Genomic DNA, 19,768 nt, shown 5'->3' on the forward strand with positions numbered 1-19,768 from the left:
TGATTTTTTAAATATGCATTTTCATGATATAAACATCAGGGTGATTTTACAGGGAAGAAAAAGGAAGAGTAATGTTGGAGAACAACAGTTAGGACCCAAGGGAGACAGGTGAGGAAGGATGGTATTGTTTCCCAAACTTTATGGTCTGACTTTTTTGTGTATAAACTTCACATTTTCCCCTTTCTCCAGAGCAACAATTTTATCTGTCTACTCACTGCCTGTATGAGGTTAATATAAACACTTGGTTTCTCTCTTGCATCCAGGCCTTAGAGTGCTGAATCTTGCTACAGACTTTCTGCTTGGTCTTATTGGTTGCTGCTGCAGCACTAGACTTAGAACCTTATTTCCATTTTCCAAGTTGTCCAGGGTTACCTAGCTAGTTAGTGTAGGAAACCTTAAGTAAAACCCAGTTTATTAGACATGTGGTTCAGTCTCTTTTCCTTTACTTCTCTTCAAGTGACCTTCCTGCTTATAATAATCACTTTTTCAGATGAACAGATTAGAACATGCTCTTTTTGTACAGTTATTGGTTTTTTTTATTGAAGAGGCAGAGGGGGAGAAGCGGAGGTTATCGACTGTTCTATTGGGATTGAGATGAAGAGGAAGGCATGAGCTAATTTCCACTGCAAATGGATTATATCCATCCGAGAAAGGTTTGGATTTATTAGTATTTGCTCCAACGAATCATCAAATATTCTCCATCATGGACAACATAACTACCAACTCCTAAAAAGGAAGAAGAAAGATAAATGGGTCAAATCATCTGACAATCACCAAGTGATAGACCAAGGGTACTCACTGTCTCTTTCAACCCCTTGACACATTCCCCACAAAAGCTCCCACTCCCACAAGTGAATGCTTTAGGCATTTCCACCTTGTGGGACTTGTCTGCATCTCTCTCTTACCTTGGCTCAGTGGTTTGAGTCCACTCAGAATTTCCCAGTAGGTTCTGTCATTATTGTTGGCCCTTAGGCCCTGAACGGAGGTGACGTATGGGCCCCATGAAGTCTCCTCTACTGTGAAGCTGTGGGGACCAGTGGACAGGTTACAGGAAGTCAGAATTTCCAAAAGAAACCCTACCCAGGTATTTCTCAAACTTTAATGTGCCTAAGAGTTATTTGAAATGATTAGGAAAAAAAAAAAAAAATGCAGATTTTCTGGTCTTATCCCAGATATTTTAATTCTGTAGGTCTGGGTTGGGGACCAGGAATCTGTGCTTTTCATAAGCATTCCAGATTATTCTGATTCACTGTACACTCTGTGCTACATTAGACAAGCGATGCCCATGGTTTCTGCCCACCCCATCCCCCCACCATAGTAGACACTCCGCAGTCAACAGCTTCTGGCATTCTACTCCAAAACAGCAACTGTTGAAGATACTAAAACAGTAGCAGAAAGTGGCACCCACATGTCCTACAGGTACCATTTTTAGTAGCTTTTCTCTTAGGAAAGGAGAACAGAGTAATACTTCCTGTTGTGTTTATTTAAAAAGAGAATGACAGAGTCAATGCCTGCTTCATATTCCTTAGTCATATTTTTCTACCCTTCCTGGAAGCCCTTGAAAGCAGCCTTTATAATAATTTCATAAATATATTTATAAGTTTGATTTTTCCCTGTAACGTCTGATACCATGTTGTTAGGTGCACAATAGATAATTGTCAATTAGATTTAAGGAGCCAAAGTCAATATCTTAATTTCAATATTTGACCTCTCTAGACCAGGGAACTTTAACCTAGGGGTTTATGAATCTCCTGAAATTGGGGACATGGGTGAGCTTCAGGGGGCTTGTGAAACGTCAATTTAAATACCAAATTTTATGTGTATGTTCTTTTTTGGGGATGAACATCCATTGTATTTATTGAATTATCAAAAGGTCAGCAACTCAGAAATAGTTAAGAACCACTCTTCTAGACGCAGCATGTCTAGAATAGACATGTTGTCTACTAAGAGGTTCTATCTATAGAGGAAATTTTGCTGAAAGCAGATCTCTGGGATTCATTTGTCCATTCGGCAAATGTTAATTTAATTTTTTTTTGTATACTAGAGGAGTCCTGGTGGCAGTGGTTAAGAGCTTGGCTGCTAACCAAAAGGTCAAATCCACCAGCTGCTCCTTGGGGTAGTTCTACCTTGTTCTATAGGGTTGCTGTGAGTTGGAATCGACTCAATGGCAAGTATATACATATACATATATATATATATCCCCCAGTGCCTACATACACACATATATGCCAGAAGATCACTATGAGTCAGAATTGACAGCAATGGGTTTGGTTTTGGTTTTAGGTTTTAGATACTAGAAGAGGTCCCTAGGTGGCACCAATAGTTTTTGCTCAGGTGGTGTAGTGATTAAGAGCTTTGGCTGCTAACCGAAAGGTTGGCAGTTTGAATCTACTAGGCACTCCTTGGAAACCCTATGAGTTGCTATGAGTTGGAATCAACACGACAGCAATGTTTTTTTTTTTTTTATTGTTACTAACCTAAAGGTTGGTGGTTTGAACCCACCCAGCAGTGCTGCAGAAGAAAGGCCCAGTGACCTGCTTCTGTGAAGATTATAGCCGAGAAAACCCTATGGAGCAGTTCTATTCTGTAACACATGGAGTCGCCATGAGTCGGAATGACGGCAACAGTTATATGCTAGAAGATGAAAGAGCTTACCTCCTTTTTAAAATGCCTTGAGATGTAGATGAACAGCATATGTACCAGTTAAGATGTGCTTTAAATATACTTTGTATTCAGGTAATACTTGCAGATGTATTCTCACTGAGCGTTTAGAAATTCACACTAAATATCTTAAGTTATACACAACTAAACCAAAAACCCTTTGCCATCGAGTTGATTCTGACTCATAGCGACCCTATAGGACAGACTAGAACTGCCCCATAGGGTTTCCAAGGAGTGCATGGTGGATTCGAACTGCCAGCTTTTTGGTTAGCAGCTGAGCTCTTAACCACTGAGTCACCAGGACTCCAAGTTGTATACAGACTTACTCAAATACAGTCTTGTTTTGTTTCTGAGCTTCCTTCATCACATCTAGGAAGACAGATCCATTTGGCACGGTGACATTGGTGGAATATGTTTCATTGATTTGCACAGAGTAATGGACTGTGATAGCTGAGGGTGAGTTCTCAGGTGTTACAGATCCAGGCACAGGAGCAGAGACATTGAAATCTGGCAGGCAGAAAGCAGAGAGCACTATTCATAACAATAAAAGTGGTAGAGCTTGCTCACCCATCAAGCCCTACTCTTTACCCCTTTCCTTTGTGCCCAGGGTTTGATACAAGGAACAAGTGTCGTCAGTGGAGGGGCAGATCTGTCATATGGCTAAAGCAAGAATTAAAACTAGAGACTCACAGGCTTGTGAAATGCTGGTGTTCAGCTCAACTCCCAGCTGTTTGAGCAACTCAGTTGCTCTAGCTCCGATTTCTCATATAGGCTCCTGACTTTTTTTGCTTTGGTACGGTATGCAATAATGCTTGCCATTTTTTCTTCTTTATATTTTTTACGTTTATTGAAAACATATTAAGTTCCAGGCACTGTACTAGTTATTTTACATGAATTATCTCATTCAAACATTATAAAAACCTCTTAGATTCTATTATCTTTCCTGTTTTTTAACATTAGAAAACTGAGGCTTAGAGGTTAAATATTTTGGAATGAACAGAGATAGAAGAAAAGGTCTCTGTCTTGTCTGCCTTTTTGCAAAACTAGTTGCCTAAAACTAGTTCTACAATTTTCTGAGAATGCTACCATATTCCTTCCACAAAGATGTCCTATTTCCCTGAGGGCTCACTCACTGAAGATAATGGAAAGCTAGAGACAAAATATAGACCCTGTATACTTTTTTTTGGATGGGAATGATGCTCAGAACATCTTGCTGGATCCAGCAATCAAAAAGCATCCCTTTGGAGATAAATGTCATTTAAGCAAGCCTACATTGTTGATCAGTGTTTAAACCAAGAACCACGTTTACTATCCTGGTAAGCACAAATAATCAAGTTGCTATAATACCTGATGCCATATTGAGGACTGAGATCTATTTTGAAATTATTATGTTTTAGAAGTTTGTCTGGTCACTCTTGGTCTCTGAGGACATCCAGATCTTGTGTGCTTTCAGCGTTATGCCAAAAGCAAAACAGTTTGTACTTTAGTGCTTATACCTGAACCAGAGACACAAGGAGAGTCTTTGTTAACATTCAGATAGGTCTTTCCCATCAGGGCAGGTAAGATCTGGGCTGCCGCAGTTGGAGTACTGAATGCTCCCTGAGAAATTTCCTTGAGCACTGTGTCCAGAGTCTGTTTGCAATTCCATTCACTTTGTTCGTAATTATTTTTTGAGACAAAGAGGGCCTAATGAGAGAGAAAAAGAGAGACAGAGGGAGTGAGAGAGAACATGAATGAGAGAAACTTCAATTAAGTGAGAAGCCTACATCTAACTTATTATATTTTTACATAAATAACACATGTGTTATGCTAGAACGGAAACCCTGGTGGCGTAGTGGTTAAGTGCTATGGCTGCTAACCAAAGGTTCGGCAGTTCCAATCCGCCAGGCACTCCTTGGAAACCCTATGGGGCAGTTCTACTCTGTCCTATAGGGTCGCTATGAGTCGGAATTGACAGGACGGCACTGGGTTTGGTTTTGGGTTTGGTTATGCTAGAACTGTTTACTGAATTTCATCATTTCTGCGCATTATATGTGTCGGTGCATTGTTTACACGAGTGCATTTTTTATGAAAAATATGGTAGCTCAGTAAGTATTTATTGAGCACTGACTATACAGGAGGCATCTTAGGAGCCACAAAGATAACAAAGATACCTTTCCTGCCCTCAGTAAGCTTATCAACTAATTTGAGTGGGGAGAGATGGGGAATGGTTTAATAACCCAAAATGTAATAGCCCCAGTGAGAACAGATGTTTTCTGCCATGTTCACTTCTGTGTCCCCAATGTCGGAATAGTACTATGTCATTTAGGGGCCACTCACTAAGTATTTGTCGATGGACAAACGATTGTAAAAGAAGCTGTAAGATGAATGCCCTAAGGGAAACATCTAGTGATGTGGCATTTAAAAGGGGGAAGAGCTCATAGGCATGTAGTGAGGCTGAGAAAATGCTTTGTGGAGGACCCAGTACTGACTGTGTTGAACATCTTGATCTTCCTAAAGTATCTGATGTTCTTTCATGCCTTCAGTTCTTTGTCCTTGCTGCCCTCTGTCCCTGAAGGTCCTTTCACCCTGAGTTGGCCTGGCAAACACCTATTAATACTAAAGACTCAGAGAAGATATATTTTTTTTTTCTATAAACTTTATTGATCTCTTTTCATTTATACCCCTTTGAGTTGAATTGTCATTCGTGGCATATACTGGAATGACAAATTGAAGAGGAAGGGCATTGAATTCATCATCAAAAAGAACATTTCAAGATCTGTCCTAAAGTACAACACCAACAGTGATAGGATAATATCTGTACACTTGCAAGGAAGACCAGTAAAAATGACTACTATTCAAATTTATGCGCCAACCACTAAGGCAAAGATGATGAAATTGGAGATTTTTAGCAACTTCTGCAGTCTGAAATTGATTGAATATGTAATCAGGATGCATTGATAATTACTGGTGATTGGAATGCAAAAGTTGAAAACTAAAAAGAAGAATCGGTAGTTGGAAAATATGGCCTTAGTGATAGAAACAGTGCAGGAGATCGCATGATAGAATTTGCGAGACCAAGCCTTCTTCATTGCAAATACCTTTTTTCAACAACATAAATGTCAGCTATACATGTGGACCCCAGCACACGGAATACACAGGAATCAAATTGACTATATCTATGGAAAGAGATGATAGAAAAGCTCAATATCATCAGTTGGAACAAGGCCAGGGGCTGACTGTGAACACACCATCAATTGCTCATATGCAAGTTCAAGTTGAAGCTGAAGAAAATTAAAACAAGTCCATTAGAGCCAAGATACGACCTTGAATATGTCTCACCTGAATTTAGAGAGCATTTCAAGAATAGATTGGACACATTGAACACCAATGACTGAAGACCAGTATGAGTTGTAGAATGACATCAAGGACATCATACATGAAGAAAGCAAAATGTCATTAAAAAGACAGGAAAGAAAGAAAGAAAAAAAAGACCAAAATAGATGTCAGAAGAGACTCTGAAGCTTGCTCTTGAATGTAGAGTAGCTAAAGCTAACGGAAAAAATGATGAAGTAAAAGCTGAACAGAAGATTTCAAAGAGTTGCTTGAGAAAACAAAGTATTATAATCACATGTGCAAAGACCTGGAGATAGAAAACCAAACAGGAAGAACACTCTCAGCATTTCTCAAGCTGAAAGAACTGAAGAAAAAATTCAAGCCTCAAGTTGCAATAGTAAAGGATTCTATGGACAAAATACTGAACACAGGAAGCATCAAAAAAAGATGTAAGGAATACAGAGTCACTGTACCAAATATAATTGGTTAACGTTGAGTCATTTCAGAGGGTAGCATGTGACCAAGAACCCATGGTACTGAAAGGAGAAGTCCAAGCTGCACTGAAGTCATTTGCGAAAAACAAGTCTCCTAGAACTGACGGACTACCAATTGAGATGTTTCAACAAATGGATGGAGTGCTGGGGGTGCTCACTCATCTGTGCCAAGAAATTTTGGAAGACAGCTACGTGGTCAATTGACTGGAAGAGATCAATATTTATGCCTGTTCCAAAGAAAGGAGCCAACCAAATGTGGAAATTATTGAACAATATCATTAATACCACACACAAGTAAAATTTTGCTGAAGATCATTCAGAAGTGGGTGTAGCAGTACATTGACAGGGAACTGCCAGAAATTCAAGCTGGATTCAGAAGAGGACGTGGAATGAGGAATATCATTGCTGATGTCAGATGGATGTTGGTTGAAAGCAGAGAATACCAGAAAGATGTTTACCTTTGTTTTATTGACTGTGCAAAGGCATTTGACTGTGTGGATGATAACAAATTACAGATAATATTGCAAAGAATGGGAATTTCAGAGCTGTGCTCATGAGGAACCTGTACGTAGACCAAGAAGCAGTTGTTCGAACAGACCAAGGGTATGCAGTGTGGATTAAAGTCAGGAAAGGTGTGCGTCAGGGTTGTATCCTTTCACCATACTTATGCAGATGACACAGTCTTGCTTGCTGAAAGTGAAGAGGACTTGAAGCACTCACTGATGGAGGTCAAAGACTACAGCCTTCAGTATGGATTACGCTTCAATGTAAAGAAAACAAAAATCCTTGCAAATGGACCAATCAGCAACATCATAATAAATGGAGAAAAGATCGAAGTTGTCAAGGATTTCACTTTACTTAGATCCACAGTCAACACCCATGGAAGCAGCAGTCAAGAAATCAAATGGTGCATTGCATTGGGCAAATCTGCAAAGATGTCACTCAGAGGACTAAGGTGCACCTGATCCCGGCTGTGGTGTTTTCAGTCTCCTCATATGCATGTGCAAGCTGGACAATGAATAAGGAAGACCAAAGAATTGATGCTTTTGCATTACAGTGTTGGTGACAAATATTGAATATACCACGGACAGAACAAATTTGTCTTGGAAGATGTACAGCCAAATGTTCCTTAGAAACAAGGATGGTGAGATTATGCCTCACATGCTTTGGACATGTTATCAGGAGTGATCAGTCCCTGGAGAAGGACATCATGCTTGGTAAAGTGGAGGGTCAACAAAAAAGAGGAAAACCCTTAATGAGATAGATTGACACATTGGTTGCAACAGTGAACTCAGGCATAACAATGATCATGCGGATGGCGAAAGGACCGGGCAGTGTTTCATTCTGTTGTATGTAGGGTTGTTATGAGTCAGAAAGGACTCAACAGCACCTACAACAACAACAGTAGCAGCAGCAGCAGCAACAACAACAAGAGTTACATAAATCAATGCATAAAGTCCCAGACCTCAGGAAATGTATGCAGGACAGCGTAAGTACTAAGAGTGTGAATTTCAAAACCAACTGTCTGTGTCCCATCCCACCTCTGTCTGCACCACTCACTGGCTGTGTAATCTTAGGTAAGTTATTGATACTCCCATGACTCATGCTCTTATTCTAGGAAATGAAAGTAGTAATTCCTTCATCATTGGGTTGTTGTGTTCATTAATGTGTTAATAGAGTAAAATACTTAGACCCGTGCTGTTATTAAAAAAAAAAAAAACTGCTATTATTTCCACTACAATTTATTATTTCTATAACAACAATCCCCCCATGTGTCTGTCAGTTTGTCGTACTGTGGGGGCTTGTGTGTTGCTGTGATGCTGGAAGCTATGCCACTGGTATTCAGATACCAGCAGGGTCACGCATGGAGGACAGGTTTAGGTTTCAGCTGAGCTTCCACACTAAAACAGACTAGGAAGAAGGACCCGGCAGTCTACTTCTGAAAAGCATTAGCCAGTGAAAACCTTATGAATAGCAGTGGAACACTGTCTGATATAGTGCTGGAAGATGAGCCCCCCAGGTTGGAAGGCACTCAAAAGATGACTGGGGAAGAGCTGCCTCCTCAAAGTAGAGTCAGCCTTAATGACATGGATGATGTAAAGCTTTCGGGACCTTCATTTGCTGATGTAGCACCACTCAAAATGAGAAGAAACAGCTGCAAAAATCCATTAATAATCGAAACCTGGAATGTACAAACTATGAATCCAGGAAAATTGGAGATCGTCAAAAATGAAATGGAATGTATAAACATCAATAGGCATTAGTAGCTGAAATGGACTGGTATTGGCCATTTTGAATCAGACAATCATATAGTCTACTATGATGGGAATGAGTCCATGAGAGCCAAAATATGACCTTGAGTATATCTCACCTGAATTTAGAGACCATCTGAAGAATAGATTTGACACATTGAACACTAGTGACCGAAGACCAGACAAGTTGTGGAAAGACATCAAGGACATCATCCATGAAGAAAGCAAGAGGTCATTGAAAAGACAGGAAAGAAAGAAAAGACCAAGGTGGATGTCAGAGGAGACTCTGAAACTTGCTCTCAAACATCAAGCAGCTAAAGAAAAAGGAAGAATTGATGAAGTAAAAGAACTGAACAGAAGATTTCAAAGGGCCCCTCGAGAAGAAAAAGTATTATAATGACATGTGCAAAGAGCTGGAGATGGAAAACTAAAAGGGAAGAACATGCTCAGTGTTTCTTAAGCTGAAAGAACTGAAGAAAAAATTCAAGCCTTGAGTTGCAATAGTGAAGGATTCTATGGGGAAAATATTAAACAATGCAGGAAGCATCAAAAGAAGATGGAAGGAATACACAGAGTCATTATACCAAAAAGAATTAGCCGATGTTCAACCATTTCAAGAGGTGGTATAGGAGCAGGAACCAATGGTACCGAAGGAAGAAGTCCAAGCTACTCTGAAGGCATTGGGGAAAAATAAGGCTCCAGGAATTGATGGAATATCAATTGAGGTGTTTCAACAAACAGACGCAGTGCTGGAGGAGCTCACTCGTCTATGCCAAGAAATATGGAAGACAGCTTCCTGGCCAACTGACTGGAAGAGATCCATATTTATGCCTATTCCCAAGAAAGGTGATCAAACAGAATGTGGAAGTTATAGAACAATATCATTAATATCACATGAAAGCAAAATTTTGCTGAAGATCATTCAAAAGCAGCTGCAGCAGTATATCGACAGGGAACTGCCAGAAATTCAGGCCAGTTTCAAAAGAGGGCGTGGAACCAGGGATATCATTGCTGATGTCAGATGGATCTTGGCTGAAAGCAGAGAATACCAGAAGGATGTTTACCTGTGTTTTATTGACTATGCAAAGGCATTCGACTGTGTGGATCATAACAAATTATGGATAACACTGCGAAGAATGGGAATTCCAGAACACTTAATTGTGCTCATGAGAAACCTTTACATAGATCAAGAGGCAGTTGTTCGGAAAGAACAAGGGGATACTGATTGGTTTAAAGTCAGGAAAGGTGTGCATCAGGGTTGTATTCTTTCACTATACCTATTCAATCTGTATGCTGAACAAATAATACGAGAAGCTGGACTATATGAAGAAGAACGGGGCCTCAGGATTGGGGGAAGACTCATTAACAACCTGCGTTATGCAGATTACACAACCTTGCTTGCTGAAAGTGAAGAGGACTTGAAGCACTTACTATTGAAAATCAAAGACTACAGCCTTCAGTATGGACTGTACCTCAACATAAAGAAAACAAAAACCCTCACAACTGGACCAATGAGCAACATCATGATAAACGGAGAAAAGATTGAAGTTGTCAAAGATTTCATTTTACTTGGATCCAAAATCAACACCCATGGAAGCAGCAGTCAATAATCAAAAGACACATTGCATTGGGTAAATCTTCTGCGAAAGACCTGTTTAAAGTGTTGAAAAGCAAAGATATCACCTTGAAGACTAAGGTGTGCCTCACCCAAGCCATGGTATTTTCAATCGCATCATATGGATATGAAAGCTGGATAATGAATAAGGAAGACTGAAGAAGAATTGATGTCTCTGAATTGTGGTGTTGGCGAAGAATATTGAATATACCATGGACTGCCAAAAGAATGAACAAATCTGTCTTAGAAGAAGTACAGCCAGAGTGCTCCTTAGGGACAAGGATGGCGAGACTGTGTCTTACATACTTTGGACATGTTGTCAGGAGGGATCAGTCCCTGGAGAAGGACATCATGCTTGGCAGAGTACAGGGTCAGTGGAAAAGAGGTAGACCCTCAATGAGGTGGCTTGACACAGTGGCTGCAACAATGAGCTCAAGCATAACGATTGTAAGGATGGCTCAGGACCGGGCAGTGTTTCGTTCTGTTGTACGTAGGGTAGCTATGAGTCGGAACTGACTAGACAGCACCTATCAACAACAACAACAACAACGACTACAACAACATAACAACAATCTAATTTGGGAGTTAAAATAAAAGCACAAAACAATGGTATATCATCAAGTGTGAAATTGTATGTGATAAAAAATGTGATAGAACAAGATAATTTGTAGTGACTTTAAAATTGAATATCTAAAGAAGTTGTAGTTGGGAAAATGTCATATAAACATTGGATATGAAGAGGTAAAGATTGAAGGTGAGAAGGGTACATTTTAGGCAAGGGAGTGGAATCATATGAGCAAAAACACAGATGAAGCAATGAAAGTTAGTGTATGAAAGGCAGATGGATAATAACAACTAGGGAGGCCAATAAAAAACTTTGCTTTCTTCTTTTTCCCTTGGACTTACTTGCATAGCTTCTCCTGTACTATATATGTTTCCGATGAGACCGTTTTCTTTTTTTTCAGACAGAATTTTTTTTATCAGTGACTTTATATGATTATCAATAGTCACTGAAATCTTTGTATCTGCTTCAATCTTTTGTTTTTCTATACTCCTCTTCACACAGGTCAGAGCTACAACAGCCATTGCACCAGTATCTGTCAAGAAAAAAAAAGTTGGTGATAGATGACCAACCATACCAATTTTCCCTGGGCCGAAGTGCTTCCAGGACATGAGACTTCCAGTGCTAAAATGGGGATAGACCCGAATAATCTGGGATGGTTGGTCATGCTGGTTGGTCATAGGAGGGAAGGATTTCAAGATACAGCAATCATCTCTTCAGTACCAACCACCCAAATCCTTCAAGATTTGTTCCCTATGTTGAGTTGCCACATCTCCCTGACACCCTGTACTTAAATACCTCACACTTTGGTCACAGACACACATATGGATTTGTAGATGCATGCATGTAGATAGTCCTCCATTTTTACATCTTGGTTGCTCCCATTTTTTCCTCCTTGCAGCCATATTGTCAAGGAAATTAAGAAAACCCAGGGTGATACACCAAACCAAACATGTGTTTGTAAGGGTCCCAAAAGTTTGATTAGACTGATTAGAAAATAGTATTTAACAGAATTCTCCAATTAATCTCCTTAAAAGGGAGGATAAGGCAAGAATTTGGGAGAAAGGAGGATACGGGTCCTTTTTCTGGCTTGCTGCTTGGTTTCCCTGTGTCTTTTAGTCTGGCTCCTTGCCTCTACGATAGAAAAAAAGGAGTACGAGAAACCTCACACTCTTTTTACTATCTATAAATACTGAATGCTAATTTGCTTTGTGCTTCTTGGAGAAACGTAAGCTTATAAGCTTATGTATCTAGATTCATAGGGGCTGTGCACCCATACTGCCTGTCTAGAACGAACGTTTCCATTTTGGATGTGTAATCTCACTCAGTGGAAAATTTCTGGTCCCTATCCTTTGTGAATATATAATCTATTGATCAAAATATTGGACCTTGTCACTGGAGAGGTTGTTCTGTTCAAGTTAACCCACATATCCAAATAAAAAAAATTTTTTTTTGTTTTTTTTTAAAAAATTAGAGAAAGAGGCAGGGTTTAGATAAATGAATTCTACTGCATTTCTTTTCTGTAACACTTATACTTCCTGAAATGTTTTGTATGAAGAGTGTCATTATCTATTATCATTTTACAGGTGGGAAAATTAAATTTAAGGATTAACATACATTGGTTATATAATTCAAAGAAGAGCAAGAGTAGGAACTAAGTCTTTCTGTTATACCACACATCCAGAAACAGGCTTAAATCCCACCCAACACTCATTCTTCTAAAATGAAAGTTGTCTTCTGAGGGGACTAAGGGTAAAGAGAATGGAAAAAAAATTCAATTATTTAATGGCAGAAAAGCTCAAAGGCCAAGACCTACTGGTGACTGTGTCATCTCTACCAAGAAAATTGAATCCAGTGACTCACCTACTGAGAACTGGCCACTAAAATAATAGTTTTCATTTTCAGGAGTGAAGAGTTCAGCAATTTCAGTGACCGAGTAGTTTCCACTGAACAGACACAAGGCCAAAAGGCCCTGGCTGAGCTGGTAGTAGTTAGTTAGTGGATTGCCATTGTGTGCTCCTGGCAGAGAGAAAAGAAGAAATGCCTTACTCAAGGAAGTGGTATTGGAATAATACATTTTCAATTAATTTATATTTACTTTATTTGAATGTGCCTACTTTTAAGTCGAGGTGAGTAATAGAGGGGGAAAATCACCTACAGAATCAGCAAATCTGAGAAATTTAAAGGCTTTTAAGGATCACCCAATGCTCAGTGGTAAAGAGCTTGGCAGCTAACCAAAAGGTTGGCAGTTTGAATCCACCAGCCGCTCCTTGGAGACCCTATGGGGCAGTTCTGCTCTGTCCTATCGGGTTGCTATGAGTCAGAATCAACTCAGCAGCAATGGGTTATAGAATTCAACTCAACCTCTTTGTTTTATAACTGAGAATAGTAAACACTAAGAGATTAAAATACTATCCCAATGCTCAGGTGGTTACAGATCTAGGACTATAGCACAGATTTCCTACCTCCAAGCATATTGTACTTTCAAGAGGAATATGTTGAAACTGTAAGTAGAAGCATGGCTTGGAGGCCATCTCAAAAGAAGATGAGATTGAAGGAGGAAATTAATGAATCGGAAGATAAATATTTGAGTGGAAATTAAAATAAAAACAATGCAACTCACTCTAGCCAATGTAGTCAACTTATTTTTTCCAGAAATAAAGAACTTTATCTCTCTTTAGTTCTTATGACTGGCATCAGATTCTTTGGTTCTTAGAACACAGTATCTTGTATTCTTCAGCTATTTTTGGTATAATTCATTGTTTGTCTCAAAGCCATGTTTCTGGAGTACTAGAGAACTGGGCAGTATTTGGTTCTGTTGTAGATAAGGTCGCTGTGAGTTGAAACCTACTGGACAGCATCTTACAAACAACAGAGAACTGTGATACATACCCATATACCTATATGTGTATATATGTCCGTAGTGTGTATGTGTGTGTCCCTTACACCATGTATAGAATAGTGCTGGGCACAGGGTCAGTTGGACAAATTTGAGAGGAAAGTTCAAGAAGCGTGTTGAAAGAGGAAAGAAGGCAAAGTGATCTGCAATGATATAGTGGAATGAATGGAATGAAGAGGAGAAGGAAAGTGTCAAGGGAAACTATATAGTTGTAGATCAGTGGGGGAGGAGAAAAATGTGTCTAGCATATCTCAAGATTTGATTCTCACCCATATTTTTAATTTCTTCTTGGAATTTCTTTTCTAGAAGGTGGACCAGTTGAAAATCATTAGAAAAGTTTTCATTAGGGTTATGGCATGCTCCCAAAGCCATTATAGTCCAGGCAAGCTGTCCAGAACTTAAATCTGACCCTGAAAAGAAAAGTATTTGAGTTTAACAAGGTATATGTTTATGATTTTCTTGGTCCCTTGACTTCCTGTCCTTTTTTTGTGTGATTTGAGCACACAATTTTTAGAATTCGACAGAGATAATGTTTTAGATAGATGGGTCTTTTCCTAAAGCTTTCAGGGAATATTGACACTCACCTTTCCTTGACGTAGTGTTTTTGACTATTTCCATCAGTCTTTGCTCTAGGTTTTGGTTCTTGATCCTAACAAGTCTCAGAGACAGCAGAACATGGGCAGCTTGGACTTCATTGGTATATTTTGAATTGTTCATTGTGCTCAACAGAGGGTTTAGACAGGATTCGTCTTTTTTATCTACCACTGTGATGGGGGAAATAAGAAACATACACACAGAAGATATTAAAGCCAGGAGCAGGGGGGTGATATTAAAATATTTAGCAACAGGTATAGCATAGACATAGACCAATCAGTGGCTATATTGCTGGAACAATACTGACTATATTGGTGGAACAATACAGGGGTGGGATCTGGAGCTCCAGCAATGCCAGGCATTGCTCCTTTACCACCTAGCATGGAAGTATTGCAGTAGTTTAACAACTGGTACAGCTTTAACACTGTATATTGGCAGAATATCAGGCCTGCTCGGAGACCTAGAGTCATTCCCTAATTTTGAAAATGAGGCCTAAAGAGGGTGTCCCTAAAGAACTCTTGGTAATTGGAGGCTTAGTTGATATTAGAATACATGTTTTCTGAATCTTATTGTGTAGCCCTTTCTACTTTCTGGGTTCAGTTCTTTCTTTCTTCACCTCCTAACTCAATTGAGTTAATATTGAGGAGATGCAGGAAAAGCCACTATATGGCATTGGTGGTTGACCCCAAAATCACATTGTCTGCTTGCCCAACTAGCCAGGCATCAGGACATTATTTAGCAGTACACGCCCTTGAGAAAACCCTCTGGTTTTAGCTCACAACATGTCCAAATCCCAGGAGTGTGGATGGAGGGAAGTCACATTATTCTGTAGAAGTGAAAAGGGAACTCAGCGGCCCAAAGAACTGGAGGAGAATAAGAAGAGTTAGTTATCGCTAAAAACATAGAACAGTTTGTAAATACACTTTGTCCATAATTTTGAGAAGTAGCCACAAATCCTACCCTTCTCCAGATTATCTCATAGGTTAGTGGAATAGTGAGAAGAACACGAGCCCTGGAGTTAGTCAGACCTTGGCTAGATTCTGTGCTCCTCAATTTATGACAGTGGGTAAGTTATGTAACTTCCCTGATCCTCAGTTTCCTCATTTAAAATTATGGATGTTAACACCTATCTCATGGGTATTAGACAAGAAACCACTTAATAAACTGAAAAATATTGACGTTATTACCTCCAGCCCAAAATAGAGTTTGTATCACTAAGAAAATTCAGCGAATGTGGTTTCTCTTGCCTACCTTTCTTCACTTTAGAAGAAAGAGCCAATAAAATCTGAATAGGGTGATTATAGAAAGGTCGTATTTTTGCTGCAGGTACAATGGGACTACTGTGAGTCAGCTGTCTGGGGTTTTGTGGAAGCATCTAGTTCAGTAGCTTTTCTGGCACTGAAACAGACTTTTTATTTCCTGGTCAGCAATTCAAATCAGCTTCCTTGACCACTAAACCAGTCAAAAACCCATTGCCATAGAGCTGATTCCGACTCATAGCTACCCTTTAGACCACTAAAGACAAAGTTAATTATTTTATAAAATAAATTGAACTTCAGAGTCTCCATAGGGATTCCCTATTCTCAGGATACAACAGGGGAAAGGACAGGAAGAAAAATTAAAGTTGGAAGCTTCTGTGCTTTAGCCTGTATGAATACAAGTCTGTCTTTTGTAGTGTTGAAGTCTTCTTGCTGGCTATGAGTACCAGGAGGATACAGTCACAAATGGTACCACCAGTCATCTTTGGGATGGTTTATAATTTCAGGAAGAAGACTCACAGAAGAAAATTCATGGGCCTGAGAGCTACACCAGACTTCAGGAGATCATCTTCTTTAACCCCCTGCCCTTATCATCCTCAGTTTATGGATGAAGCTAAAGAAGCTCAGAAACACTGGGTCATACCATACAGCTACTAAGAGTTCAAACAAGATCTAAATCTAGTTTTCTTCTCTCCTAGTTTAGTATTCTTTAATAAGCCCAAAACCAAACCCGTTGTTGTCGAGTTGATTTCAGAGTAGAACGGCCCCATAGTTTCCAAGGATTGATGAGTGGATTCGAACTGCTGATCTTTTGGTTAGCAGCAGTAGCACTTAAGCACTGAACCACCAGGGATCGTGTAATATCTGGAGCCAACACCCAGAGGAGAGATCATGGAGATTTTACCCAGGCACCATGGGGAAGAGAGGTATGCAATTTGAGACATCTAAACTCAGTCATGACAAGAGAGCAGCTTTCAATGTTTGAAAGGAATTATTATCCTTTTTTTTTCCTGTATCGTCACAGGGATTAACCCAAAACCCATAAATTGAACTTCAGAAAACTAGATTGCAAATCGAAATCAAAAGATAACTTTCCATGATTTTGGAAAGTTTCTGGAATCATCAATTTTCTGTCATGGAAAATGAGCAAGAATAGACAGTTGCTACGAGTGCTGTGGTAGAGAGGAGCTGAGCATAGGAAGAACAGTCAGGCAAGTTAATGTCGAGTCTTTGATCCCTCTTAACACATGCATCATTGGTCTTTCCTCACCATCTTCGCATCACTCATAGCATCCAACCATAGAGCTGGATTAGGGTCTTTTTAAAAGTAATTCTAAACTGAGTCCCCTGTCAGTAGCCATCAGGAGACTGTGACACTAGAGTAATTTTAGTGCAGAGTGTACTCACCACAGATCTTGGATTGTTGGCTTGGAGTAAGGAAAAATAATAGAAGCCCCACTAGGGGCAGCTGTAATAATTGTCTCATCTCCCCAACAGTGTGCTGGAATGGTGATGACTTGCCTGGCTATTTATTGGGCAGAGAGTAATGTAAGCTCCGTCAGGTTGCCTCAGCCTCTTCACTCATGCAAATATTGGGAAATATCAGGAGGTGTGGTCAAGTGTGCTTGTCCAAGTAATATGAAAAAACCAGGAAGAACACATGAAAGGTATGGTCAGAGAGGATGAGGAAATAATTTTTGCTTTGTTTCCTCTCTCAAACCTTCAGTCCCAAGAACATAAATTAGGTAAATGACTAATGGCTACCCTATGTGTTTCACGGTAGAATTGCACTCCACAGGGTTTTCAGTGGCTATGATCTTTGGAAGTAGATCATCAGGCCTTTCTTCCAAGCTGCCTCTGGGTGGACTCAAACCACCAACTTTTTGGTTACTAGCCGAGCACTTAAAAATTTTTACCATGCAGGAACTCATCATCTAGCCTTAGGCAACTGCTGATCTACTTTCTGTCTCTATGGATTTGCGTTTTTTGACTTTTCATATAAATAGAAAAATACAATATATGGCCTTTTGTGGATGGCTTCTTCCATTCACCATAATGTTTTTGAGGTTCATCCATGTTTATAGCATGTATCGATACGATACTTCATTTCCTTTGTGTGGCTGAATAATATTCCATTGTATGGATATGCTGTTAGGTGCCATTGAGTTGGTTCCAACTCGTAGAGACCCTATGTACAACAGAACGAAACGTTGCCTGGCTCTGCGCCATCCTCACAATTGTTGCTATTTTTAAACCCATTGTAGTCACTATGTCAGTCCATCTCGTTGAAGGTCTTCCGCTTTTTCGTTGACCCTCTACTTTACCAAGCATTATCTCCTTCTCCAGGAACTGACCCCACCACATTTTACTTGTCTATGTATCAGTTGATGGATATTTAGGTTGTTTCTACTTTTTGGCTATTATCAATAATGCTGCTGTGAACATTTGCCTACAAGTTTTTTTTTTTTTTTAATTTTTATTGTGCTTTAAGTGAAAGTTTACAAATCAAGTCAGTCTCTCACACAAAAACTTATATACACCTTGCTACATACTCCCAATTGCTCTCCCCCTAATAAGACAGCCTGCTCTCTTCCTCTACTCTCTCTTTTCATGTCCATTTTGCCAGCTTCTAACCTCCTCTACCCTCTCATCTGCCCTCCAGGGAGGAGATGCCAGCATAGTCTCAAGTGTCCACCTGATCCATGAAGCTCATTCCTCACCAGCATCCCTCTCCAACCCATTGTCCAGTCCACTCCCTGTCTGAAGAGTTGGCTTTAGGAATGGTTCCTGTTCTGGGCCAACAGAAGGTCTGGGGACCATGACCACCAAGGTCGTTCTAGTCTCACTTATACCATTAAGTCTGGTCCTTTTATGAGAATTCAGGGTCTGCATCCCACTGCTCTCCTGCTCCCTCAGGGGTTCTCTGTTGTGTTCCCTGTCAGGGCAGTCATTGTTTGTAGCCGGGCACCATCTAGCTCTTCTGGTCTCAGGCTGAGGTAGTCTCTGGTTTACGTGACCCTTTCTGTCTCTTGGGCTCATAATTACTTTGTGTCCTTGGTGTTCTTCATGCTCCTTTGATCCAGGTGGGCTGAGACCAATTGATGCATCTTAGATGGCTGCTTGCTAGCGTTTAAGACCCCAGACGCCACTCTCCAAAGTGGGAAGCAGAGTGTTTTCTTAATAGATTTTATTACGCCAATTGACTTAGATGTCCCCTGAAACCATGGTCCCCAAACTCCTGCCCTTGCTGTGCTGGCCTTCGAAGCATTCAGTTTATTCAGGAAACTTCTTTGCTTTTGGTTTAGTCCAGTTGTGCTGACCTCGCCTGTATTGTGCATTGTCTTTCCTGTAACCTAAAGTAGTTCTTATCTACTATCTAATTAGTGAATGCCCCTCTCCCACCCTCCCTCCCCGCCCCCATAACCATCAGAGAGTAGTTTCTTCTCTGTTTAAGCTATTTCTCGAGTTCTTATAATAGTGGTCTTATACAATATTTGTCCTTTTGCAACTGACTAATTTCACTCAGCATGATGCCTTCCAGATTCCTCCATGTTATGAAATGTTTCACAGATTCATCACATTCTTTATCGATGCATAGTATTCCATTGTGTGAATATTCCATAATTTATTTATCCATTCATCCGTTGATGGGCATCTTGGTTGCTTCCATCTTTTTGCTATTGTAAACAGTGCCACAATGAACATGGGTGTGTATATATCTGTTCGTGTAAAGGCTCTTATTTCTCTAGGATATATTCCAAGGAGTGGGATTGCTAGATGGTATGGTAGTTCTATTTCTAGCTTTTTAAGGAAGCGCCAAATCAATTTCCAAAGTGGTTGTACCATTTTACATTCCCACCAACAATGTGTAAGTGTTCTAGTCTCTCCACAGCCTTTCCAACATTTATTGTTTTGTGTTTTTTGGATTAATGCCAGCCGTGTTGGAGTGAGATGAAATCTCATTGTAGTTTTGATCTGCATTTCTCTAATGGCTAATGATTGTGAGCATTTCCTTATGTATCTGTTAGCTACGTGAATGTCTTCTTTAGTGAAGTGTCTGTTCATATCTTTTGCCCATTTTTTAATTGGGATGTCTTTTTGTAGTTGAGTTTTTGCA

General features: G+C 39.9%; 1 protein-coding gene across 1 annotated transcript; it reads right to left on the reverse strand.

Moving 5' to 3' along the window:
• Positions 1–523: 523 nt before the first annotated feature.
• On the reverse strand, positions 524–17,177 carry TCN1 (transcobalamin 1). Its single transcript, XM_049892069.1, has 9 exons — positions 17,059–17,177; positions 14,383–14,562; positions 14,068–14,208; positions 12,763–12,918; positions 11,244–11,434; positions 4,158–4,347; positions 2,988–3,168; positions 906–1,024; positions 524–726 (listed from the first exon to the last, which is right to left on the reverse strand). The coding sequence occupies exons 1-9, from the start codon at positions 17,135–17,137 to the stop codon at positions 665–667; spliced, it is 1,299 nt and encodes a 432-aa protein (XP_049748026.1). The 5' UTR covers positions 17,138–17,177; the 3' UTR covers positions 524–664.
• Between the last annotated feature and the right edge of the window lie 2,591 nt (positions 17,178–19,768).

This window comes from Elephas maximus, chromosome 7, assembly GCF_024166365.1.
Source record: "Elephas maximus indicus isolate mEleMax1 chromosome 7, mEleMax1 primary haplotype, whole genome shotgun sequence".
NCBI classification, from domain to species: Eukaryota; Metazoa; Chordata; class Mammalia; order Proboscidea; family Elephantidae; genus Elephas; species Elephas maximus.